General features: G+C 35.2%; 1 protein-coding gene across 3 annotated transcripts in view; it reads left to right on the top strand.

Annotated features, from left to right (window-relative positions):
• The window catches only part of LOC118282293 (polypyrimidine tract-binding protein 1), a 382,932-nt gene that overhangs the window by 171,573 nt on the left and 183,586 nt on the right, over positions 1-27,773 (top strand). For 2 of the 3 annotated variants that reach the window (XM_035603301.2, XM_050701329.1), the window contains one exon: positions 6,613-6,717. In XM_035603301.2, the coding sequence (XP_035459194.1) occupies positions 6,625-6,717 (93 nt within the window). In that variant the 5' untranslated portion in view covers positions 6,613-6,624. Of the gene's footprint in view, positions 1-6,612; positions 6,718-23,734; positions 23,889-27,773 lie in introns of all 3 variants that reach the window. The other variant, XM_035603307.2, reaches the window with a different exon arrangement.

The raw sequence follows: 27,773 nt of genomic DNA, 5'->3' as shown, positions 1-27,773 counted from the left end.
GTCAATTCAACGTTGCGAGGCGGGGAGTAAACATTAACTTACTGGTGGCCAGGCGCATGTGACCACCATTGTACTAAACTTCTATGTGACATGTGTTTACTGAAATATTATTTAATATCAAAATAGACATTTCATTACTCTCTTACCTACATAGAAGTACACTTAATCCTCGCAATACAAAGATATAAAGCACAAAAACGTAACACAATAGCAAAAACATTTTCAATTCCGAGAAACCTTTGACAAAAGTTTCCTCCCCGCAGACAGTCACTCAAACGAACTGAGAATTCTTAGTGCACACGACCATACATGATCTCATCTAGCAAATTGAATACGTTAACAAACATGCAACATAATTGCAGAAACTTATTGAAACAACAAACGTAACTTAGTTCAGAATTGACTTGGCACAATGCGAGTTGCGTCCGCCTGTTTACACTAAGTTACCGCGGCACTGCACCGCCGTGATTGCAACTTAATCGCCAACTTAGCGTTTAGAACAAGTTTTAATTCTTAAGGTATTGTACAAACTTATTGTTTGCTCACGAATAGCGAGCATTGTTAGCCGACGGTGCAATTAGTCGCGGTCGCAGCAATTTGCCTTATCACTCGAGTTATGTGCTAGATTAAAGAAAGTTATTCGCGTGTAGTAAAGGAGAGTGTACGCGGATTCTTACTTAGATTCTTGAACAACGGAGTCAAGATGCCGTATCTGTAATAGGATATATTACGATGACGAACAAAGTCTAGCTAGTTTTTTCTTTTGAAGTACCTTTACCATTTTCCTCGAGAAACGTATTTTTAAATCTCTCATTCTAAGAATTTAGTTGGCATTACTTAGTGCATCCTTTTGTTATTTTCTGCGCGGTATTCACAGGTACTCGGAGAAGATTTAGCGAGCGAGCGAGCAGCGAAGACAATTTCTAGGAATAGATTTTAGAACGCTACCTCTGTACTTTGTACTAAATATCTGTAAGATTTTCTGAGATAATCAACTTTGTGAACGTGGTTTGAAGTTATTATACATACATTGATATGGATTTGCAGAAGTCAGGCTTTTAAGCAGATATAATAAAAGGCAATAAGCATTATTTTAACACATTACTTCCACTTACTTTGTTGACATACAAAATCGTTTCATGCGTTCTCTGACTGACTGTTTATAAATGATAAACATAAACAGAACACACTTCACCAAGTGAGTACTGAAACACAACATTTAGTAACCACTATTTCAGAACATTTCAAATCATTAATCGTTCCCAAACTGCACCGCTGACGTTCGCATTTATCTCGCACTACAGAGCATCCGGCTCGTACGTAGTAGTGACGTCATGGTACAGGTTCACGTCACTCCCCCCCCCCTCCCTAAAAATAATAACCGTACATAATTCAGGAACGTTTGCAAGCCAGCGCTTTTCAGACTTTATACTTCTCTCTGAGTTATTACTAAGAAAAGCTGTAATAAATTAACAGTCGCCCCTATTTTCTACGTCTCGTCTCGTGTCTGTGTTTGTGTGGTGTGATGCGCACACGCTTACTTTGTTATTAAGTGGGGGAAATAAATGGTTTGTAAATGTGAATGCAGTTTAGTAAATGGTTTAATTACATTGTTTCATTCAAGCTTATTTTTTCTATGCCTAAGAGTCAGATATTTTCTTAGAGACTATTTTAGTCAGGTTTTATTAGTAAGCTCTTTTTTCATGCGGAGCTGCGGACTACCTATCGGGTTACCGTGGGGCTCCGGCTCGAAACGCAAGAGTATTAAGGAACGGGGAGTGGTTTTTAGTCAGTAAGAGTCTGACACACTCGTCTGGCCCAAGGCAGGAGAAACAATTGGATGACTTCCCCCCTTTAAAAAACTCTTCTTTCATGATGTTAGTACAACATCTGGTTAAAAGTATCATCACATCACAGTATGTCCATCGCTATTTATTCCTTCTGGGAATTACAGATATATTATAATGAAATATTTCAATGAATATCGTTGTTAAATAAAACTTTTATTTGTAAACACACTGCAGTTATTCTGCTAACCGTATTGTTTCGATGACACGTTCATTACTACCGGCTATTTCACTGTTTGACTAATCGTTCCACAAAATATTTGTGACGTTGCTTTTTCAATGAACATTCATACTTTTTGTTCCTTTCCATGTGTCAGCCATGATAATAAACAATTCGCTTTTATTCAATGTAACTTATTTTATTTTTATTGCTTTGTTGGTTTAAACCCCAGGCGATAAAAAAAGCTGGTGAAAAGAGTGTGTACATAATTTTGCCTATTCTATAATTGACCGCTCATGTTAATATTAACAAAAATAGAATTTAAATAAAATACGGTCATCAGTATTCAACCAAATAAAATCCAGCACAAACCTTTTGTTAAAACAACTCTAAAATAAACTACGTAGATGTTCAAACAATATAAAAAAAAAATCTCTAGCAAAACACGAAAAAAAAATCAACTGTTCAACATCATCGTTTCGAGTTAATCCTATAAAAAAGCAGTGTAAAAGAACCGTTAAACAAACCCTGTTTCCTTTTTGAACCGTGCAAATTACTTTGAAAATGTCATTACCACAGATTTTCCGCGTTACTCTAATTTAGTAACAAAACGGCTAACAGTGAGGTAGTACCATGAATCATCACATTCCCCCCCTTTATTTACGATGGACTTCATAAACTTCAGTCATGTTAATCATACCGTCATGATCTCGCTGCCATTATAATTTAAGCAAGAAACTTAGTCTGCCACTCGAAAGAATAAATTTCCCGGCGCCGAGATGATTTAATTATACCAATAGTTAATTAATTAATTTCGAGGGTATCCAACGTTCGGGAAGACGCGATAAAATAATTGGATCCGTCAAAATTATAGAAAGCCAATCGTTTTTCTTTAAATTGATTACATGTTTGAAGGGGGAATGTTTTTTAAAATTTATTTATTTATTAACGCTCAAGGTTTCTTTTATTAATTGTTTATTGATTTAACCGGTTTACCTCGCCATAAATATTGGGGTGTTGAAAGGGTTTTCGTGGAAATAATAATGTTATCGCGGTTATTGACGATGTTTTCTGTTAAATATTTTGTTACCGTTGTATTTGGAGTACTTTTGAGATTTTCTTTGAGTTTCAGTAGATGTTTGTGGAGTTTTATGTTCTAAGGTTTAGTTATATTTATCTATTTATTTATGAACATCATCATTTCATTATTCAAGTGTATTAAGAGACACCGAAAATAATGTAATTCATTAGCATTAGCATTAGCTAAGCTCGTTCTCCACGAAATTACTACACAAAGAGAAAAAAAAATACACGCTAACCTAAAAACTCTACGCCACTAACCTAAGCACAATTTTTATTTTATCGCAGCAAAAAGGATTTCACGTCGTCTGTCAGCCCGCGGCATAGTTAGCCAACTCTATATTAATGCATTCATTAATGTAATTAATGGAGTTACGTAACTGTCATAATAACAACTTCTCCCGACTCCTGAATAGTTGAAGAGCGCGGTTTTCTCCACGGAAACATAACACGGCCAATGCACGGACGGTATTTATCATTATCGTTATTAATCGACGATGGTTGGAATTTTATTAGAGCAGCTTTATGGCGTATTATTTTGAAAATGTTTGTTGTCTTTTTATTTAAGCCTCTGTTTCGTTCCTCATACTTAGGAAACAGATTAAGATACCTTGGTTTTGAAATTGTCTGAGAGATTTTTTCGCGTTATTGACTCACCACCATTACACACGTCTAAAGATAAAGATAATTTATTTGCATAAACATGTGTTATCAATACAGAAAGCATGCACGATGTTATTGTTTAAATCAGTGTCCATTACTTGTTTTGCCTTTTAACTAGAAATAGGTTTTTGGTGGAAAATCGGTGTATACTGATTACTGAAATACTCAATGAAATAGTACACCACAATAACTAATACAGGGCACATCAACTACAGAACAGAACCGATCACAAAATACCCTTCAAACGTTACCAGCGAAAATTAATTAAACATCTCGATTGCTTCGCAGCCGAACCAAAAATCATTCAATTCTTACTTCAATTCGATTCTAGGAACTATTATATTATGTAAGCAAGTTTCTATTAATGTAAGCCCTTTATTATCAAAAACAGTTCGCACAGTTAATTCGTTTTGTCATTCAATTAGTATAGGTAATTAATTTATTGTAACGAGACACCCCTGGGAGCGGCTCGATACAACCGGTCGACATTTCGATTAAAACTTCGTGTCCTTCCCGATTCATATTAACATCGAACAGTTTGTTTGATTTTGTTTAGATATTTACGAAATTTCCAATCTCTATTATGTGGTTTCGGTAAAAGCTTTGCCATTTTGTGTTTTGTTGACGGCTTTTAGGGGTTGGTCGTTTTGTTCTTTTGTTTGTTTGTAAGCTTATTAAAAGATCAATGAATAAACTAATAGTACCTTTTCGTGGACATTTAAAATGGCGTGTTCTCTAGTATTGCATTGTGAATTTAAGTAGCCTTAGTAATGCAAAGTTACTCGTAATACAACCTTCAAATTTCCCATCTCGTGCGCACGGCGTGTTGCGTTTCGCGCGCCCTTACATAGCCTTTAAACTACCACAAATGGGGCCCAGTAGGGCTGATGCCGACCCGGAGCTACGGACTCTCTTATCGGGCTCCAGTTCGAAAAGCGGGAAACGGGTGGTTTTTAGTCAGTAAGAGCCTAAAACTCCCTCTCGCCTCGCCCAAGGCGGGATAAGTCATTAGATGATTTTCCCCCATTAAAAGAAAACCCCTATAACCTCTTCCTTCTAAACCTCAAACACCCTTTACATCAACAATCTGTCAACAAATCCTTTACCACACACACGAAAACAAAAACACACGCACACATACACCCGAAACCACTTCAGTCGGAAACCGATATCAATTCATAGCAGGAAAATGACAGAATCTGTTATTTGATCGCTTCCTTAGTACCTAATTCGGCTAAATTCCACAAGATTGCCGTATCGTTTATCGTAAATCGTCAGTCAATTGGTTTGATAAACCAGTAGAGTGTGTTCATCGATGTGTTCCGTTTGTAGTAATGGCAAAGCGAACTCCAAATATCGGTCGGATTCAATCGTGTAGTTCACGTACGGGTTAGTTTTGACATATCAATGCGGATTAGGGTTCCGTTGCTATTGTACTCAATTCGTTTAGGTACTGTATTATTTCATTGATTTGTTGATTTCGTGGCTTGTTTATCTAATTGGAGTAGTAATATAAATTGTTTGTAAGTTAAATGTAATATTTATGATATTGGAAAAATTGCACCCGATACTTCATGCGACAGACAGTTTTTGTGTATTTATAGCCAATTTATCTAACGACCTGTCTCGACTAGAAATAATTGGTAGATAAAATATTCATTCACCAAATAATGAAGTCATTACAATTACGAAACACAAGTTATTAACCGACTTAATATGTTTGATTGCGTGCAGTGAGCAATCAAACAAATGTTTTCAACATTTACATAAAATATGATGTGTCGCTGTCGGTGCGTTCGACGCTTATATTCGTCACTGTACGGGCTGTATTGAGTCGTAATGCAGGCTGATCTGCCGCGACCGGCCGTGCATTCGCGCCGATATATTATTCATATCGTTTTCAACGGACCTACATCCCACACGGAATATTAGAGCATATCTACCTAGTTTATCCCGGCTTCCCGAATACATCGCTAACTAAATTGTTTTCGACGTTTCACAACCCTATTCCTGTATCGATGTACAACCAAATTATGATACAGATTCCTAAATGGTTCTACCAGATGTCGGTGATTAAAACTGTCGTCAACTTTTTAGCCAATCCCTAATCGCGATAGATGTAGGATATAAATGAGATGTTTAATATTATATTTTATTTGATGATACTATTTGTTTTGCTTTGAAGTATGTCCCTGTTTCGTATACCTATATTACGAGTGGAAATTTATTACTGAATATGAATTCCTTTTAAAAGCTTTTCTATTATTTACATCTTAAGAGATTAGTGACTTGATGTTTGCTGTAAACAAATTAGGTTTTTCGGAGATATTACTTATAAATAGAGTCAGTATTACCTATAATATTGGGGACAATACTGGTACAAATAACATTAACATCTACAGCGTATGACAACCCACCATTAAACTATGAACTATGTTTCCACGCTTTGCAGATGGTCTGAATACCGTAGTAAAAAAAGGTTCAGGGTTATCAGAGAGCGCTATTTTCCAGATCCTTTCAAATATGTAGTCGACTCTCAGGACACCTACGATTCACGGAGAGAGTAGAGGTGGTGACAATTGTACATATTCTATTCTACTTACATTTGAGGTGATACCTATTATAGGTTGCATTCTTAATTATTCATTTGCATATCACGTTGACGCTTTCACTGGATACAGCTATAATCTAAGGCTTCTATATAATAATCTAAGCTATAAGCTACTTAAACCCACAATGCAAAAATTGCGTTCTTTAGAATGCCATATTGAACGTCTCCAAAGAGGTAATATTAGTTATTAATTGATCTTCAACATGACTTTTGGTTTATTGTTCTAATTTGATTGTTTTCTTTGTTGGCAGGTTGGCGCAGCTATGATGTCCTGTCCTCTTCCACTGCCGCTCCTGCCGGCACTTCATCCACAACCTGCATTGGCATCAGACTTCCCAATCCACATTGGAATAAAGGTAATGTTCCGACAACCAACAGACTTGATACTGTACTGGTATAACAATTAACAGGCACGTCACTAATCGTGTATTGACTGTGGGTGTTGTGACTTCTGTGTGTTGTGATAATTCTGTCTTTTTCTTTTTTTGTTGACATTTCTTAGGTGGACTTTTACCTGGAATACTGTCTGTACTATTTTGTTCTTCTTTCAACATTCTAAGTTCACTGGGCAGCACTGGACGACAAATTCATGACTTCTGTACTACGGTTCGATCAATTAATCTTCAATGAAATCAAATTACAAAAGAAAAAGAGGATTTTTATTCTCTTTTCTACTCGTTTAAGAAAAGTTCCGTAATTTATAATCGATTTTCACTTAAATTCTTGTTTTAGAAACCTAAATCAGGGCTAAACAAAGCGATATTAATCCGGAGTTTTAGCGACACAACATTATACTTTCCTCTGAACCTCTGTTTACAGTAAAAAGTCGTTTGCTTTCGTTGGTAAAGTAAAAAAAAAATATGTAATTTAATCTGAACGCTCTCCAACGAGTTTCAGGCAACTTAAATTGCGAATATATCAAAGCTAAATAATATAAAGTAAGCGAAAGAATATAGGGTAACTTTCAGGCGACGCTTGCTTTCTTAAGGGCTTGTTTACATGGACGCCGGATTTATTTGGGGGAAATTGAGATTAATTTCTTATTTGTTGGTTATTTGAATAAAATTATGTCTATGTTGGTAGATATAATAAAATTATTTTGTTTTGTGTCTTTAGTCTCAGTTTAGACTGGAAAAGAAACTGGAAACGGCTTAGGTCTTTTCTGAAGTACTTACCTAGATACCATTCTCATAATACTATATCCTTCGAAATCATTATTACATACATATATACATCTGTGTATGCGTAACATACGAATATAACACTTACATACTCTCAATAACTCACAGAAAATACACTCGAAACATCATCGGAAACTCACCACAGAAATCATATGAATGAACGTACAAAACCGAACAACATTAAACTCACGTTAAACGTTAAACTACCGTTAATACAGTCGGCTGGGAAACAAATGAGCTATATTTGATAACTGTCCGTAATCGGCTTATAGCAACACCTGGACAAAACAAACTATTAGCAAAATTAATGCACAACAAAATGTTTTCGGATTATCGATACTCAATATTATTGACGGGACATCACTATCGATTCGATAGTGAAGCTTCAAGTGACGTGTGTTGAATACAGGGTGACTAATAATGAGCATTGTTTTATTTATCTACAATATTTCTGTTATAATATTACTGGTTTGTGGTATACGGCTCCTTTAGCCAAGTAATTTGTGAACACGATCCTAGTATCATGAAATTCGAGTTCATTTGTTAGGTTAGCAATTCTTATTTTTACTTGTAATATTATAAATGCTAAAGTGTGTGTGTATGTTTGTTACTCAAATACGGCAAAGCGGCTAAAGGGATCGGGATGAAATTTGGAACAGGAATAGATTGTGATCTGGAATAACACATGGGCTAATTTCATCCCATTTAATGAGAGAACAGATAGGACACGCTTGTACCTATTTGCATTAGCAGTTTTTATAAGTATTAAAAAAAACACAGTCGACTTGCTTCTACATTTATAACTCATTAAATTACACTAACAAAGTGTACATTGACAAAAGAAAATCTCCAAAATTATACATACATTTGTAGATTAAAAGATAAGATAGTAACGCTTGAAGAAATAAACCTAACTAAATTAATATTTAACCGCTTAAGTCAAACTAAATAATTTAACTTAAATATTATGACTGGCAGATCAAACGGACTACTCCCACATCGTTAGATCCTTTTTGCTAATATTTTAAGTGTAAATATTTAATTTATTACAGTGGTTTGAGATGATAATTTAATCATTCACTTGTTAATCGAAGTTTTGGCTTTATTTATACTGTATTTGAATGTGGATTTATTCTGAAAATCTGACGAGGACAATTCCATACATAGGCCTCAGTTAGGATTCCGTTCAGATAACCTTAGAAATTTTGTTTGATAAGTATCTGTCAGTAAAGTCAATCTTCCCCTCCAAATAAAACCAATCTTGATATCAGTAAACCAACAAAAATAAATCAATCGGCAATCCATGAAAAAGACATCAAATATTTATTATTAGCCGCATTCTTACAGCTTCCCCGACTTACAAATCGTTTAATTCACAAACTTTGACAACGACCCGATTCATTGTTCTGAATGTTAATACAAAGAATGAATGAATGAACGACAATTCGCCCGTAACAGTTCACTCTGGTCGAATAACGATGAGGCGGCAGTGTAGACTGCGCCCTAAAGAATTACTGGCTCAGCTCGTCGTCATTCCACTGTCAATATTTGAGATGAACTTTTGCCCAATTACCTTTGCAAGTTAAACTGTCTTAATTTATAAGTATTGATTCGTGCCGTGCCGACTTTAATTAGTTTCCAGCTTTGAGTCTCGCCTCATTTATTATCCCGTATATTTGTTGCTACAGCTCCATCCGTACACAGGCGCTTAACGAAGTATATTTACTTTTAAACAAAATAAACGTTCCTTGTCGCAGACAATAAAAACTGAATCCAATTCACTGTCCTTCCTTTGTCTTACAAGTTATAACATTAAGCATATTTACAAAAATACTGGCAGGAAAACACGCCGTTTGAAATCCCCCAATTTGTACAAAACAGCGGAGTGCCGTGCCACCGCATTACCAAATAAAATTTAACAAACAAAACGCTTTACGGAAAGTTCACAAGTATTTTATACCGACTCGAGCACGCTCAATTTTGCACCGGGCGAAGTCATCAAAAAACTATTAAGCTGCAACTTTTAACACCATGTGCACTTTTCTAAACGTGCATTATTACAAAAAAAGACAAGATTAGTGCACGCTGCGATGCATAAGTTTACTCATTAAACACCAATTTCCCCAAACGTCAGGAGAGCAAAATATGAAAAATATGTTGTTCGCAGTTCGCTAGCTGGAAGGCGAAGTTATGAAGAATACTTTGAATAATGCCACGAGAGCACTTTCTTAAGTTACGCTTCGTATTCAACTAAAAGAGTTTATATTTCAAACACTATTACTGCGCCTGTCAACTTAATTTACCCTGTTGATTCAATTTTCGTCCACGAGTGCCATATTTCAGTAGTCGTGGAGATTTCAATTCATACATATTTGAATAAATAAATATGCATGAAACCAATTTATAGAGGCCGCCTGAGTCGGCCGCCGGCTGAGCGGTACAATATCAGTGCCCTCATTAGATGTATCCCGCTGCTACGGTGCTACGGCGCCGCGGTGTAGTCGCCTACGAGTTTTGCTACGGAAGCACCACGTAGACCGCTACGAACAGCTTTGTCGTTTATTGTCTCATATTCGCGGCGCGCGCGGCGCGGCCTGCCTTATTATGTGGTTTGTTTTGTAATATGCCACTTTTTTATTTTACATTTAACACTGTTTTGTGTGCTGTATTGAAAAGGCTTCGTGTTCAGAAGCATAATGAATATTAAATGGAGAATTTAAAATTGTTTTGTAACGGATTATTGCTGCGGGGGATTATGCTCGCTGAACGTCGAAAACATCGACAAATATGAAAATTAAATTTAATACATCGTACAATAATCCGGTGGATTGGAACTAGTTTCATTTCAATTTATTACTGAAATATAGGGTAACTATAAGTGCCATAGTACTATGGCACTTTTTTAAATCAATTGTAGCTTAACAGTATTGTCAAAAATGTTATAATGTTTGATCAACCAACTCGTATTGAGCAAGCGTGGTGATTAAGCTAAGATTCAGCTTCCTTATGCAAACTGCTACGTATTGAAATTCTTTGCCTGAGTTTGTGTTTCCTGATGGGTAGAACCTGGGTGTCTTCAAAGCCCGAGTGAATATGTTGCTTGTGGGCAGACGTGCTCCATCGTAGGCCGCATCACCTCTTACCATCAGGCTAGACAGCGGCCAAACGTCGACCCTTCAAACGTAAAAAATAAACTTGAAACTAAAATAAAACCTCTCCTAATATTTTGCTACCAGATACCATACCTCGAAACCTGAGAACACAACCCCACTTTTCACTAATTAACCCCCAAAATCAACATACAAACTATCCATTACATAAGAGTAAACAGTTAAATATTAACTGCTTAACTTAAACCTCCTTTGTCATACGCTTACCGGTTTCTATTGAAGTTAAGTATTAAGTAGACGGGAATTAAATCAGATGCTTGTTATATTACTTGTTACCGAGTTATAAACTTATAACTAATACCTGTTTGTAAGTTGTACCTAAGTAACATGTTAAGTTATGACTTGTTGAAGATTTTTTCTTTGCTTTTTTTGCTTGGTATGCAGTTCTTTGCTTAGTTTGTTGGACGTGTTCTTTTTATTTGATATGTAAGGAGTTGTCGGTTAAATTTAATATTGGAAAGTTGTTGTTCAAATATAGTATTTAATAAAAAAACGTGTTATAATATATAGGCCTCTTTTTAATACAGATTGAGAGTGCTTTAAAAACTTCACCATCTGGTGGGATAGTGGTCCAATACCGACCAGTAAAAAAACTGAACAGAATTATTTGTTGTTTTCTAAACTAAATAATACAGTAATACGCATTATGGAATTAGTTTTCAACCGCTGCAGTTATTTTAAATATATCCTAAAAGGTGGGATAATAAAGTATCCTATCCTCAAGTCATCTGTATTTCAAATTTCATCAATATCCGTTCAGTAGTTTCAGCGTGATTGACGGACAAACATTTCACATATAATATTTAGTGTGATACACAATGCACAAATATCGACCACTTAAAAACTTTAAAAGATGTTCTTCTACAACATCCCCATATGCAATTGATACTCGAAACCCATTACTTAAACAGAGACTAAAACCAAGTTGACGTTGAACATATTATTTCTATATCCTAAACTGCCACCTAGAGGGCGCCACTAAAACTTGCAGGCGATGTAAATTTTTCTCAGCCAACATATTGAACGAGACAGTTTAGAAAATATATAGTGGCAGAGTCATGTGGTCCCGTTTTAACAATATACTCGTACGTAGTGTTTTTGAAAGTGAGATGTTTTTAAACTGTTCACGTTTTCTTTGTCGAAAGTGTATATTATGTTTTTTCCTAGCCACTCTTTACAATCTTTTTGCTAAACTTAAGGTTTTCCGAAGATATACTGCTGTACTCTAGAGTCATTTAATGATTACTTAACACAGTCAGTTCAAAATCGTTACTAAGGAATAGTTTAAGTAATAATTAAATGTCTCTGAGTGCGGCAGTTAGACTTATTTTTCTGTGTGTCTTCTGCCGATATGATTAGATGATATTATTATTATTTTATTGTTTGCATAAAATAATGTAATGTTTTAAATATACAAAAGAAGGAAGTCCAAAATAAGGGCCAGAGTTCATCAGTTCATTCCAAATAGAATTCCTTGGGTCATAAAAAGCGTGATATTGAATTATGCCATTTCCACTATTATATTAACAAAAAAGTTATAACTGCACAGATCAATATAAACTTTAAGTCCTAGGCTTTAGATAGGATTTAACACAATTGTAACTCCAAGTAACCTATGAATTATGAGTTAGGGAGTTGTCGAACTATCCTCCATTTGATTTTAGGATCTCGAACTGTGGTTAGGAACCGTCTTACTGGCGGATTTACTGACTGGACTTTTTGATACTAAGTTAAGTGCTTACAACATGTATAGAAACAGTTGATGATATTTTGGTATTGGTTCATAAAAGAAATGTAATTCGTAAAAATGTTGTCAGTGGTTTGTTTAGTGCCAAAATCCATTGAGAAGGATTAATTGTACATGGTTTTCTTAATGTTTAATTGGTGAACAGAGTAGCATCAATAATATAAAATCTTCGGTGTATGATAAAAAATATAGATTTTTTGTCTGTATGATATATTTTTACGTGTAAATGTAAATAGTTGTACTTTATTTTATTTATACTTCAAGAACGTAATGCACGCTATACACCGTACGTAGCAAGGAGTAATAGAGATCGAATCAAGAATAGATAAAACTGTACAGTTAACACTGCACTGTGATATCGTACGATAACGTCTATCATTAGAACTTAAGACGGGATATTTGCCATATTTATGTAGTACTGATATGTAGTGTGTTTGGACCTAGGTTCAACCGTACAGTCCGACGGTACAGTTACCTACGACTTACCGTTTATCTTTTCCACGTACTTAAACAAGTTAGCTTAACCATCCTTGTAGTATCATGTGATGTTGCAGTTCACAAACTGTCTGGATAAAATCGTAAGTTTGGTTTAGGGAACAGCAAAGTAGGTTAACACTATCTAAAGTTTCTGAAGCGATTCTTGCATGAAAACTTAACGTACTTGTTGGTAATAAACTGTTTAAGAGTAGTGAATACTTTTGTAGAGTAATATTTTCGTTGATATGTGAAATAGGGATTTATACGACATTGTTCCTGTTATTTTTCTAAGTTTTTTTTTTTGTGGTGTCCAGTCTTCTCCCGCCTATAGTGAGGCGAGTGGGAGTGTCAGACTCTTGCTGACTAAAAACCACCCCACTCCTGCTCTTTGAGTCTGCGCCCCAGTAATTCGCTAGGTAGTTCGCAGCAAAGAATAAATAGATACAAAAACACCCTAATTTTCTCAATATTCTCACAAATTTAATTGATCTCTTCCGTGTATCGAAACAAACCTTTGTTCAACAGTGGACGACTTCTGGCTGATGATTATATGATGATAACCAAAAAATTAATACTGGTAGTCGGCAGTCATCAACTTGAGAACGAACTTTTAATTTTGAACTAGTATCTAAGTCGCATTCAGTATTTATCTAGTCTACAACGTAATATCAAAGTGAAAACTAAATAAACTGTACGACTGATATTACTGACGTAACTAACTCTTGGCCATCGTAATGAAGACACTCAAAAGTTAAATAACCCACAATATAAAACTAACATTTATAACGGCTTTTTTAAACGTAACCTTTTATTTAACTTTACATCGACTGTAAACTCGACTTTTACTAGTTCAACCTTTCATCACCTCATTATAAAATTGGACATTAAAAATTCTACGTTTCATAAAAAGTTTAATTCATGAAACTTTGCTTTATACAGAATAGAATATTCTATAAAGCAAATCTAATTACTGAAGGCACATAATAGGTAAGAAAGCCGTAACGAAATACGTTTAAATGAAAACAGTATCGCATCACCTTTAGAAAAACGTTCATAAACTCAAATAATGACAGGAATTATTAAAAAAGGGGACCTTAATGTAAATGACAGAAAGAGACAGATAGCACATTAAGCTATACAATTCTGTCATAATTCTTTAATGTAATTTCTACTTTAGTATTTAGTTATAAAGTTCAAAATGTAATAAAGGCTAGTTTGATGTGCTGGTCTACATCAGATCTTGGAAGGAAGGACAAAAAACGAGGGAATATTAGTGTTGTGCTAAATAACAGGGTTTTATCTGTGGGACAATATAAACGTCGCGGGCAACGCAATAAGCGTTCCCGTCGTAATGGCCGCCCGTCCGTCATCTCCCGTGCCACGCCATTGTTGATATCGATATTTGTGTTTTATCGACTACCTGAAAATTGCATATTGATTGTCTTATGACAAAGTTTTCGGTGTGATTCTGGGGAAGAGGAAAATTTAATTTTGGTTCATAGTTTTCCAAATACAGAAACCTCACAGAAAACCAAGGTGAAAAACGCTTGCGTTGTGTGACTAAGGTGAGGAGACCCAATTACTCGCACCCCCCGACCCAAATCTTCTCAAAAACCCTTAATTTCCATAACCCCAAAAGATCGGCAACGCGCTTGTAACGCCTCTGGTGTTTCGGATGTCCATAGCCGGCGATTGCATACCATCATGCCCATCTGCTCGTTTACCGGCTTATACCATAAAAAAAAAACACTTTAATTTTCTTCTTATATTTCTCTGTGTTCCCTTATATGTGGCGGTGCAAGTAAAGCTGACCATCTATTCTATGTCACCACCACCATAGAAAATAATCCTAGTCCATATAAAAAGTTGCAGAAGCCTCTTAGAATGAGTTGTGTGTAGATTTCAAGATTTCTTCATAAACAGTGACATAGTAGCACAATTGTAAGAAATGTTCTTTTGAATGAGAATTGTGTTGAAAGACCTTAAACCTTTAATTTTAAAATGACTATGTTTTAAAGATAATTCCCTTTTTTAAGTAGGCACTTAGTCTTAGCTAAAATGTACAGGCTGAATGTCAGTTTTATAATCATAACAATCATCATTATCTTCTTTAAAACAGTTTAGAAGATACTTTGAACCCGTTGTCATACTCTATAGTTTAGTTGCAAATAGCTTCAAGCATGATGTAAAATCAAAACATCCACGATTTTAGAAAAATGTTTCCTTTGAATCGATTCATAGAGCAATGAGTCTTATAGTATTATACATAGTTCTTGAATAGAGCATACAATTTAAATAAATAAAATACAAAACTACAGAATGTCCATACATATTTTAATCCTATAGAATTAAACGGGAATTTCTCTTTCACTGTATTTGCTCTATAATATTACCACGTAATACGCGGGCTCATTGAAGCATAATTATTATATATATTTATTTATGAGCGCGCTAATTAAAGAGCTTGCTGACAAAAATACACTTCATTTTATATTCCTGCATTCAATACTATCGTTCTGTGTTTGTTCCTCAAATATTATAGTTCGAAATCCCTTTGGCAATCAATGCGATTGGTTAATCAAAGAGCGGAGAGCAAATAATGTGTTTACAGGTGCGGTTTTTTAATATACGGTTTCCGTATATTAAATGTGCATCCAGGTTTTTACTGTGAACAAAGTAAATACAACTGTAAAACAATACTCCTGTGCGTTATTTTTCAACTTACGTCTACCGACGAATGGATTTCATTTGTTTTCAAATAGTTTTTTTTTGTGTGTGTATTTTTATTATGAAGAGCGTCTCAATTACATTACTGTTATTCCGGAACAAAAGCATTGTTTTTTTTAGCCTTTCAATACTGAAATTGAAATATTTGTTCGTAAAACTACAATACACGTTGGTTGTCGAAATAACATTTATTTTTACTTGCTACATATATAATTTTAAAACAACGAAAATACTCGTTTTACTTTGTATTATTTTTGGAACAGAAAATCATTTTACCTCATAAAAAAGGTTTTAAAGCGTATTGGAGATAATCTGATAGTCTGAAATGGATTATTCTTTAATGCACAGAAAACTGGAGTACCATTATTATTAATCTGATATATGAATGTACAATATACATGATTTGTGGGCCGAGGTAAAATTACATCTTTTGGCGGTCAAATAGTTATCAAATGAATGTTTTGTTTGCAATTTCGACTGCCTATCAGGAAGTCTTAGAACTCCGTGTCGAGCAAATGAGACCAGCAAATATAACGCAAATATCTTTATTTTCATCATCCCTTTGGAATAGTACAAACCCATCATCATCAGCATGTTCTCATCCACTGCTGGACATAGGCCTCGCTACTGAACTCGATCTTCAGCTCTACACATCTAACCACTACCAACTAACTTGCGGATATCGTCACTCCACCTAGGAAGGGCGCCCTACACTACGCTTGCCTTGAACGTATTACAATCGTTACATACTTCTTTAGGCTTCCTTTACATTCATAATTAACTTACATGGAGACTTACTTGCCATGAAACTATCTAGGTGATACCCAGGTTAATTTATAACCTGCAATTGTAATATACTCTATTTGCGGCTGAAATGTTGAATATCAAAGGGCCATTGGTCTAACCTGAAATTACGTAATTTCCTAGCACGTCGGGCTCTTAATTGCTATCTAATCTTATGATTAGTTAGCTAGCTTTGACCGGATTGTTGGCTAAGTCAGCAGAGATGTAAGTGCTGTGGTTGCTGTGTGTTTAAGTTGCATTGTTTAAATGTCATACGTTGACATAGTGACAGCAATTACTTTGGGATTAGATAGAAGTAAATAGTAAAAACCATTAAGATTGTCACATCATGTGACATGTAACATACTTATTACGTAACATGCAATTGTCACCAGGTTTTTCACCAAGTAGGTTTTATAATAAAACTTACCCTAAGTTTAATACCGCACGCTTTTTTTGTGAAAGGAAAATCATCCAATGTCTTTTCCCGCCTTGGGCAAGGCGAGAGGGAATGTCAGACTCTTACTGACTAAAAACCACCCCGTTCCTACTCCTGCTTTTCAAACCGGAGCCCCGGTAAACCTGCGCCGAGTTACAATTCCAAATTCTGTGCACACAAATCATTTTTGAACATGTCGTTTCGATAGGAGCCTTTGCAAAGAACCTAAAAATAAATGAACGAAAATCCAATGACACTTCCTAAACCTAAAAGACCGTTTCACAAACACGATAAACAATCAAAGTTCAAGAGTCACCTCTAACTGGCGGAGTGGTCGACACAAACTACACTTTATTCCAATCGAATACTAAGCTCACTCGTTCATAGCAACCTATCGTTAACTTTAATCCAACAGTTAGTCCAGTCGTTATGTCTTATTTGTAACACGTACAATAGCTTTATTTTTCCATGGCCAGTATTGAGGATAAAAGTTTCCTAATAAAAGGGCGCCCCCTATCGGTAAGTTTGGTCGCTCTTATTACCTACTGGTGACAATTGATGGCTATCGCTCTTTTTAACTGACTTCGTCGGGAAAGTTTTTTTTTCTAACAACACTTGGGGAATGTGGCGGTATTATTGTTTTTCTAAGATAGATTTGTAGCTTGTACTTAGTACTTATTATGTTTTAGTATGATTGCGGGGTGATTATGATATTATTTTTTCTGGCTAAGATTTAGTTTATTGAATAGTTGACGAAAATATTGCTGTACCTGTCTCGACTTGTCTTGTTTAACAACACGCTAAAGTGCAATAGGCTAAACAATAATTATAATATAAATAAATCATCTATTTGACTAAACAAATAAATTTAGTAATAGCCTAAGGCGAAATACGAATATTATCCTACAACAACAATATCATAACATTATTCATACATATCTAATTTGCTTCCCTCAATCCTTTGATAGAAGCCTAATTATTTCTGTCCAGCGGCCAACAGTTAATATACCGGACTAACATACACAAAGCTAAAACACTGACGTAACATGATAGCAGTATTAGTTAAACGACCAACTACACGATATAAATCAAAACAATCCATTCCTGGTACGTCATTTTACAAATGACAGTAATCCATTTCTGTTTTGATTCTAATAGTTGGGTAACGTTGTGGCTAAAAAGCGCAATATATAACGTTTTAGGGGATGGTTATCGTTAGTTAGGAGGGCGAGGTAATATATAAATTAATTTTTAACACCGCGCGGTCTGTAATTGGGGTTTCGCGTGTCTATGGTTCACGCACGGTTCGTGCGCGCCTTTTCAAGGGTTGAGACCCGCCACCTCGCAGTGTTGTGAATTGGGACAAAACAAATGAATGTGTGACCACTATATTACTGTCACTGCCAATTAAAATTTTCCTTTTTCGTCCGTTGTCGCGGAAAAATGTTTTATTACCGTTTTGGTCGCGTAAAGTTTTTACAATGTCCAATATTGACCCCTTGGCGATAATTGTAGCACGCTATTGCGTTAATTATTCCAAAGTTTCGTTTAACCAATTAAGTGTTTCTATTATTCATATTTAGTGCTGTAAAAGGCTTTGTTTACTTAGAACAACCGCCAAAGATAACATAAGACAATCAGCACCTACTGAAGTACGAGTTTTCATCTGTAAAAGATATCTCCATTCTTTTGGTCACAAAACCAAATAATGTTCAAAGAGCATTGCAATTAAAAACACGTTACCGATCAAACGCACGGCACTGTTACGGTTCGGAAGCAGCTCGGCTGCAAGACATCCGGCAATTCTAACTAGGAGCAGCGCGGACGGCGCGTTTCCGGGCGCCGGAATGACTTAATCCCCCGTGTTTTAACTACAAAGATTACCACGATAAAGTGGCTTGTTCGTTTTATCGGTTAAACGAAACATTAAACGAATGTTTGATTTATGAAAGAAATAAACCTTTAAGTTAATGGTAGTGGTGTTAGTTTTGTTTTTTGTTTGTTGACTTTAGTAGCAATATAAATAGCAAGGAAAAAGTAGGGAACGTTTGATAACTACATGACGCATCAACATCTTTATTGGTCGTTTATTTACAATACTTTTTATTAAGGGGGGAAAATCATCCAATGACTTCTCCCGCCTTGGCTGAGGCGAGAGGGTAGTTTCAGACTCTTATTGACTAAAAACCACCCTGCTTCTGCTCTTTGAGCCGGTCTCCGGTAAACCCGCTAAAAGTTAACTGGCAAATTGTTACAACGCTAAAATACAGAGATTTTTTTTATGAGACATACCGGCAATCGAGCAGACGTATTACCTGATGGTAAGCAATCATCTGTTCATTGAAACACCAGAGGCTTTACAAGTGCGTTACCGTTTAGTTAGGAATTTAAGGGTTGTTGTTCGGGAATGGGGATGGGGAAGATTAGAAGTTAACTCACTCACACAACGAAACACAACGCAAGCGTTGTGAGACATCGCTGTGAAACGCAGAAGAACGAAATGGCTCTCCCAACTTATTTAAATAAATACTAAACAAAAAAATACAAAACAATATCTGCCGACGCGCCATCTTGCAAAAAAATGCTTGTCACGCTTCACTCCCGCTTTCTTCCCGTTCCGAACCGTTCGCGTAGTCTTCCGGCAATTGTGAGTAAACCGGCACGGAGACGGGTCAAGACGTTAATCCGGCCCTGATTAAGTACACTGCTCGAAAGATTGCCGGCGTAAAATATTTCGTCAGTTTCCACTCGGCAATGATGCTCGAAGTCTACGTTCCATTGTTTTTCTTTTTCTTTTGTTCTTTGTGTTAGTGAGTGTTGAATATTTAATTGGTCGAAAATTAAAAAAGAAATGTTCTATGATTTTTTTTTTTATAATGTTATATTGTATTGTAATTTCATAATTATTTTCATAAAGAAAAACGCTGTTAAATTCATGTGATGAAGAAAAAGCCTCTCGTTTATTACTCAGTAAATTTAAAATTACCACAAAATTTAGCCTAGAAACCTACTTCATAATTCTGAAACCTTAACAATTTAGAGGGTACTCGCATATTATAGTAACGAGTTATAAGTAAACCTTCATTCACTAACTACACAGAACCCTCAGTGAGTTTTAAATTTTTAATGTAACAACTTCCTACAAACTTTCTGTACTAGGAAAATTGTGTTGACATATCCATAATACGCTTTGCTAAAATCATATATTTCGTTCCAAAACAGTTGTTTTACTAATTTAAATTCTTTGGTAACTGTTCCAAGGTGTGTGGGTGCGTTCCCGTCATTTCAAAGTTGAGAATTGAGGAAAACCGTTCAAATTTCGAACGTCCCTCTCTTGACGTTGCGTATGACAGTTTTCTTTGCGTCATCATATTCGAATTTTGTAATGGAACATGTTCTTTTTTTATTTAAAAGTTTATTCTAAAAAGTTTGACTTTGGATTTGTTTTTAATAATAATGGTAGTACCTTAGTGTGGGAGAGCCATGCTTCGGCACGAATGGGCCGGCTCAACCAAAGTGATACCACGGCCTCACGGAAAATCGACATGAAACAACGCTTACTTTATGTAAGTGAGGTTACCGGTGGCCCAATTACCCCCCTTCCTAATACCCAATTCCCCAACAACCCTTAAATTCATAACACCCAAAATGCTGGCAACACACTTGTAACGCCTCTGGTATTTCAAGTGTCCATGCGCGGCGGATTGCTCCGTATAAGTTATTCGATTAAAAAAAACCTATTTACTATAGTCTATCCCTCAACCGACTTCATTTACTGCTAAAAATAATTAAATTATTTATACACACTTCAAAACAAACTAAACCCATTATATTACAGTTTCATTATTTTTACAACTTTATGTTTTAAATGAATAAGAAATGAAACAGAGGACACGTTTGTTTGACTACACTAAGTAGTCTTTGTCAGGTGGTGGAACAAAGCGTTGAACTTCGACTAAAACCTCCATTGTACTCTACTTTCATATACTAATATACATAATCAAGTTTTCTTCTGTATTCTGTTTGTACTAAACGTTTTATATCAAGTACAATTGTTTTTTTCCTCTTGTGTCCATATGGAATTCAAAAGAGTTCCCTCGTACATATTATATAAAAAAAGTGTTGTACTACTTACTGATATTATAAATGCAAAGCTTAATCACGTCAGACCGGCTGAAGAGGATGATATTTGGAACAAGGGTAGATTATGGTCAGGAATAAAACATAGGTCACTTTTTATACTGCGGGAATGCGGGTGAAGCTGCTGACACAAACTACAGTGCTGCTACTCAACTGCCGTAAGACAATATTAGAATAAAAAGTAGTTAATATTCATCATCATTTCATATCAGCCATAAGCCAAATAGGCCGGTTGGAAGCACTAAGTTAATATTACTCCCTTAAAAGTAGTTTAAAGTAAAATAAACAAACATTAACGAGTATAGCACACTTTCTCCAAACAAATTATAAAATAATTTTGATTATGAGACTTAATTTTAATACTCTAACAACTTGATTATTTTGTAAACGAGAATTCAAACAATCGTTGTTTTGGTAAAACTATTCCCCTATTTACCTAAAAATAATTAAATCTTATACAAGTGTAATGAGTATGTTTTGTTTCGCGAAAAAGTAATTGTTCGCAAATGAGAAAATGGTACAATGAAAACAATTTTATTTCTTATTACTTATTTTTTGCGATAAGAAATAGTTAGGTACGCTTTTCTACAAATATGTGTTTTTGAACTTCAATAATATAATTAAGGAATTATTGAAGAATCTTATCGCTATGATATAAGCAATATCAAGCTTAAAACAATGCCGTCGCACTCTATATAACGGTTCGAGTACGTTCGTCGGGTTTCAAACGACACCGGGTCTCATAATCATGAGCTGTGAGCTCGACGACAGACGTCGCACAGATTATAATATTATTCAAACTTAGTACACATCACAATAGCTATTATACCAAAGAATATTAGTTGACAAAGTACAAAATGAGTTTTGTATTACGTAATTTTTCTTAGTAAATTTTCTTCTTAATGTCGTCAGTGACTTTACAAATAGCACAGACTGATACATAGCTGTATTAAGCAAAGAAATTAGTCTAGAAATAAATTGTTGTTAGATGTTGTGCCTAAATTGATAACCGCACCTTTAATGTAATGTCGCCGTCGTATTTTAAGAAATATTTAAATTAAACTGCTTTCATTTTAAATGTCATCTGTGACTTTGGGTGCTTAATTTTACTTTATACATTAAATGTAATGGGATCATTATGACGTATAAATAATAGGTTAGATAGATGTGAAACTAAGTGCAGTACTTTCTTTTCATCGGTATTGTGAAAGTTGTATCAGTATGTATCCTATAATTGAAATGACCCTTATAAGTAATATAAGAACTTGAGACGCGATACTTATAATGTCTTATGTTTCTATGTCTATGAGTTCCAACAGTGCCGAAATATCGGAAACTCATAGATATAGATAAACATGGTAAGTATACCGTCTCAAGTTCTAATCTTAGTGTAAGTGACCATGTCAGTTTAAAAACTTAGACTCTTATAAGATCAATGTGATCACAATTCCAGCCTTAATGCGACATTAAAATTTCAACCTTCGCGTTGTACACCTCCAACGAATCTTGTGTTCGTAAAAAACTTGATTTAAAATACCTTAAGTAAAAATGTCCATAGCAAACATATTAAATTCCTGTATATTTTAATTTGAACATTTCCAGTTCACGTAGAATATAGCGGAGATTTCAAATTACTGTAAGTATAAGCTGTATGAAATTCCAGTAATATAAAATGGACTGGCGTTGTTGAAAATACAAGTTTTATGATGCCGTAGAGGACTAAGAAGACATAAATTATTACTTAAATGATTAAATATTTAGATATCTGTTAAAATTATAGCGGCATCAGAATTATAGGTAACTACTATTGACGCCAGTACCCAAATTCCAATAATCTGATGGTAAGGTTAAGATCTAATATCTATAATTCTAATGATCTTGACTTGTTATCTAGAATCAATCGAGTTTCATTATTTATTAAGTAAACAAACATTGGTTTATAAACTAAACTAAGCTCTCAAACAAGATGCTAAACAAACCAATTATAACATCGGTACAAATGAAAAGGTAAAATAAAATCAGATTACAGATAGGTACAGTACAGTTGCTTAACTTTTTAAAGGAATATCCGATCAAACGTCGATGCAAACTAATTCCGACGAGCAAACTCGAAACTCGCTTAAAAGGAAAAAATAACGTAGACTCCCCGAAGCAGCCGCATCGCCAACTAAATTGGTTAGCTATTACACTGTCGATTTGCCGTGATGCCGTTTATCTCAAAGAGTACTCCACAAACCGCTATTACTTCATATCGACGACTTCATTGATTACCACGAAAATAGACGAATTGAAATGTTTGGCTATCTTTGATGTCCACAAACAGGCCTTTTGAGTCCATCGATGCGATTAATCGCACACGTATGTAGAACGTTTCGAACTTCATTTTTTCATGTCTGTAATATAACACAGCTAACTAAACCGCTTCAAATTAAAATGTCGCTCAGTAGTTTACAAAGTAAATTTGCCTCAAACATTTTTATCGAAATAAGTACCTTCAGCGAGTCTAAGCAAGATATATTTGTGTAGACAAAGTTGAATTACTAAAACACCTCCATTTATTCAAAGTTGGTGCGTACTGCATCTGAGATTCAAATAAAATTAATTCTCCCCAACTGTTGTGACAGCTGAGACAAGCATTTTGTTTTCATAACTCTATGTAAATATTAAAGTTGATTAGTTTACTTACTAACGTTTCGAATTAATTTTCAGGACCCGCTATTATCGTGAAGTGCTGGAAGACAGTAGAAAGAAACTTTAATAGAATAGTGTAAATAAATATATAAGTGGTTAAAATATAAGTGCGTTGGGACGTGGCGTCTTCCTGCGCAGGCGACAGACGGTCGCATTACGTGAAATGGTCAAGGTAAAGACAAAACATGTATGAATTATTCACCGCTCTCAATTTACGCCACGCTAACCCTTTCGTGTTTGGGGCTTCACTTTGTAAATATATTTCTAAATCACTCACTCACTGCCCGCAAAACAAAATCAAATATACGGTTTAGGTGCGTAGAATGTATGAATTTTTGTTTAGAATTTCAAATTGTGTGTCGCACTTTTTACTCACTTTGTAAGTTGGCCTTCCACATCCGAGCGTTGCGTTAGCCACGAGATTGCGTTTGCTGTTTATTTAGGGAACCTATGAACCCTACAATTTACGACTAAACATTTTATAAGCATTTGTTATTTCTTCACAATGTTTTAAGACTCAATCATATCACGTTACTTGTCCATTATTAATATCCAATTAACATATAAAAAAATCTAAATATTTAATAATGTAATCGTTAATTAATCTAATTGTGTTTCAATTTCGCCATGATACGAACATTAACACGAACCACGAACGTAACGCTTTCCAACTACGCAGCACTTTCGAATATCCATATACGAAATTACACAAAAGTACAGCACATTCTCGTTCGCTGGCGCTACGCTAAACTCTGTGTGTAGTCAGGTTTCTGGATGTTTAACATTTCACATAACATACAGTGTTCTGCCTGGTTTTGTTCAAGTTTCGGTAAATATTTCAATTCTCTGATTGTTCTGCCCCGGTATTTGCTAACCGTAGAACACTAGATGTTTCATTTTTCCCTTTTTGTTACCTCGTTGTCGAATTGGTATGTTGTTTCACGGCACTAATTAACTCTGTGTTTTACTTTTATGTTGTCCTAATACAAAATGTTTCCTGCACTGTGATCGTCTTGTCCAAATATTTATTAACGGAACGTAAAATTACAATTGCAGTTTCACAATTAAAATATGCATTATTTTGTGAGTAAACAATAGCGAAATTGTATATTTACGGCTATTTATTGTGTTTACATTAACGTCATTATATGCGGCATTGCGATGCTTATGAAGGACAGAGAGAAGTACCTATTTTTGACATGTGCATTGTTGGGAGTTGGTACCGTGAATTTCAATCATTGTTAAATAACATTGAAATATTTTCGTCGATATTAAATATTTGGGAGGTAGTGTATCGAATGTAGAGGGGGGAGGGGTGCAGCATATTTTCATATTAAACGAACATTTTGTGGTGGGTATTGTTATCCGGTCTGATATTAATTCTGCACTATGTAAAAGCTCATTACAAATGAGGTCGGTGGACGTGCGGTTTGTTTTGTGTCTTATTTTAATCCGTTGTGTTTGACAGGTTTAATTTAATGTGGTCGACATATAATTTTACTAACAGTTTTATTCATGTTTATTTTTCGGTTAATTGTAAACTGTTATTACGAAATTAGGTCAGAAATATCCAATGGTAATGTGGAAACTGAATACTTTGGTTTTCGTGGAAACTCGGAAATGGTTGCTGGCATTAATAATTATTCGATAAATAGTACCCATACAATCAATGCAGAAAAACTTAAAAGGTTATTATAATTCGACATAAAACCAACTCATTAACAGAGTATTACTGTGGAACAAAAAATAAAAATTACGTATAAAATATTATACCAGTAGATTCCGTAGCTACACTAGCAAAAAAAACATAAGAATATTTATTCACACATTGCAAGCTCAAGAACATAAGTGAAACAAAAGATTTATATTCAAAAGTAACACATCATTGGTTGTTACGATTTTTTCCACCGGCGTCCCCCTTCTCTCCCCCCTTCTTCCACCTCGTATCACTTCTCGCAAACGCGTTCTTTATCCAATTATCCGAAGATAAATCTCACCTGCGACTGCAAGGAAATAACGTTGGAAAACGTTGTGTTAGGGGAAAGTTATATTTTCACAAATCCAAGCTTTTTTTCTCAGCTCTCGACTTACAATGGCCACGTCACGTCCCATTTGTTACACCTTTTGTTTTCAATTTAATTATCGTTACGTGTTCATCTTTGGCTCGATTAAACTGTAAACACTTTAAACATGTTTTGTATACAACTTAAAATTGTGTATCATTTTGTAATTCGTCATCTTTGTTGTAATTATGAGTCTGATCGTTATTTATAAGTATACGATTTTAAAAACATTGATTTCATGTTTACACTTAAAATCCTATTTATAGGTCGGCAATTTCCATCTCTTCGTGTACGGCCTCAATTTAATCCGGACCTTAAAACCTTTAAGTAGGTCAAAGTTGCCCGGAGGTCAATAAAATGAATCCTTTTTTTCATAAATCCTCTAATTACTCGAATGAATCTTGAAAATAAGAGAATTTATCATTGCTATACAATAAACAATATGGGGAAATGCAGGGGATATAAATAACGACTTTGCTAATTACCTATTAATCAGGGAGACAATACCTCTCGTCCTCCTTTGTCAGAGGGGTCGTTTTTCATCGACAATTTTGACGACAATCTTTAATCATTTAAGTCTGTATCAAGTGCTGTTTGCTCTTAGTTATATGCTTGTACTTGAGTCTGAGAGACTAACTGTTAGAGTTTTGCTAGTCTTAGTCTATTGTTTGTTCTCATATCTTACATACTCTGAACTTGTATGGTAAGACTAATTAACCTCCCATTTACATGCCTTAACTAGCAGTCTATTCTATCCGATAATAATTCAGCAATTTGCCTAAATACTTAAGCTCTATCACATTTCTTCAAAACTGTAATGTCTCAGAAAATTCACAGTATTATCAGAAACCATCTTCGATGAAGCGAATCGATTAAATTTCATATGCTTCCGCGATTCGGCAAATTAGATCGGCACTCGAAACGGTCAAAAGTCGACACCGGGCCCTCCACGATGATATGACGCTATCCGTCCTCTTTACAATCACGAGGAAATTTAAAAAGTAAGCCAGACGAGTAATCTGTTTGTACGCACTGGTTCAGTACTTGAAAATTGTATTAAGATTGACAGTGTTTGTACAAGTGAGAACGATTCTTTAATTTCGATCTCGTTATTTACTTTAAATAATTTGAATCTTGACTATCGTGGTTTATATTTATTTTTCTAAATTCTATCTGATATTCAACTTGTTTATTCAATTTTTTACTTAGAATATCAGTCAATTTTAAATAGAAAACTCGCAGCAGTTTTGTTTTCAATCGACATTTACTTCCACAAATCAGTTCCAGGCTGCACTGAATATAATATCGTTACATTTGTTTTGTTTGAGAGGACCACACAGCGCAACCGACAGGTAAATATTGAACCAAGATTAATAGGGTTCCGGAACAGTGCCCACGGTACCCAGAAAACGGGAGGAGATTTTCTCCCTTTCCTCGCGGATCGGAAGCAGATCCCATTTCCTCAGACTACATCAAAGTGAGATAGCAATCGGTTTTTTTATTCGAATCAGCAATATTTTGAACGACGTCAACTAGTTAGTGGCTTGTGGCCTGATCGGGTTCCTACGATAGGTAAATACTCCGCGCGACCCTCCGGGACTCAATTTGCATCGAGTCTTATTGGGGAAACGTTTATGTTTATTACCTGACTACCGAGGATTACTTTCTACACTAGCGTTTATGTACAGATTTTGTAGCTTCAGCCAATTAGGTGGGCGTAAGTTTGAGGTCAATTTATGGAGTGTACTGCTTACTGGCTCAGTTATTTAGTGAATGTTATAGATAAAGGCCATTTTGTAAAGACAAACTTTAGAGCATATCGGAGATAGTTACAGAAACTAGTGTCATTAGAACACAGTTCCATGATTCCATTACATTATTTTCTTAGATATTCTTCTACCTTACGTAGGGTTTAAAACATTACATGTGTACAAGAATATTTTTTGTCAGACAACAGAAGTAATTGGTGATGTTGATTGCCGCCCTCAATCGGC

This window comes from Spodoptera frugiperda, chromosome 20, assembly GCF_023101765.2.
Source record: "Spodoptera frugiperda isolate SF20-4 chromosome 20, AGI-APGP_CSIRO_Sfru_2.0, whole genome shotgun sequence".
NCBI lineage: Eukaryota > Metazoa > Arthropoda > Insecta > Lepidoptera > Noctuidae > Spodoptera > Spodoptera frugiperda.
Note: the sequence above shows the minus strand (reverse complement) of the source record. Positions and strands in the feature narration are given on the sequence as shown.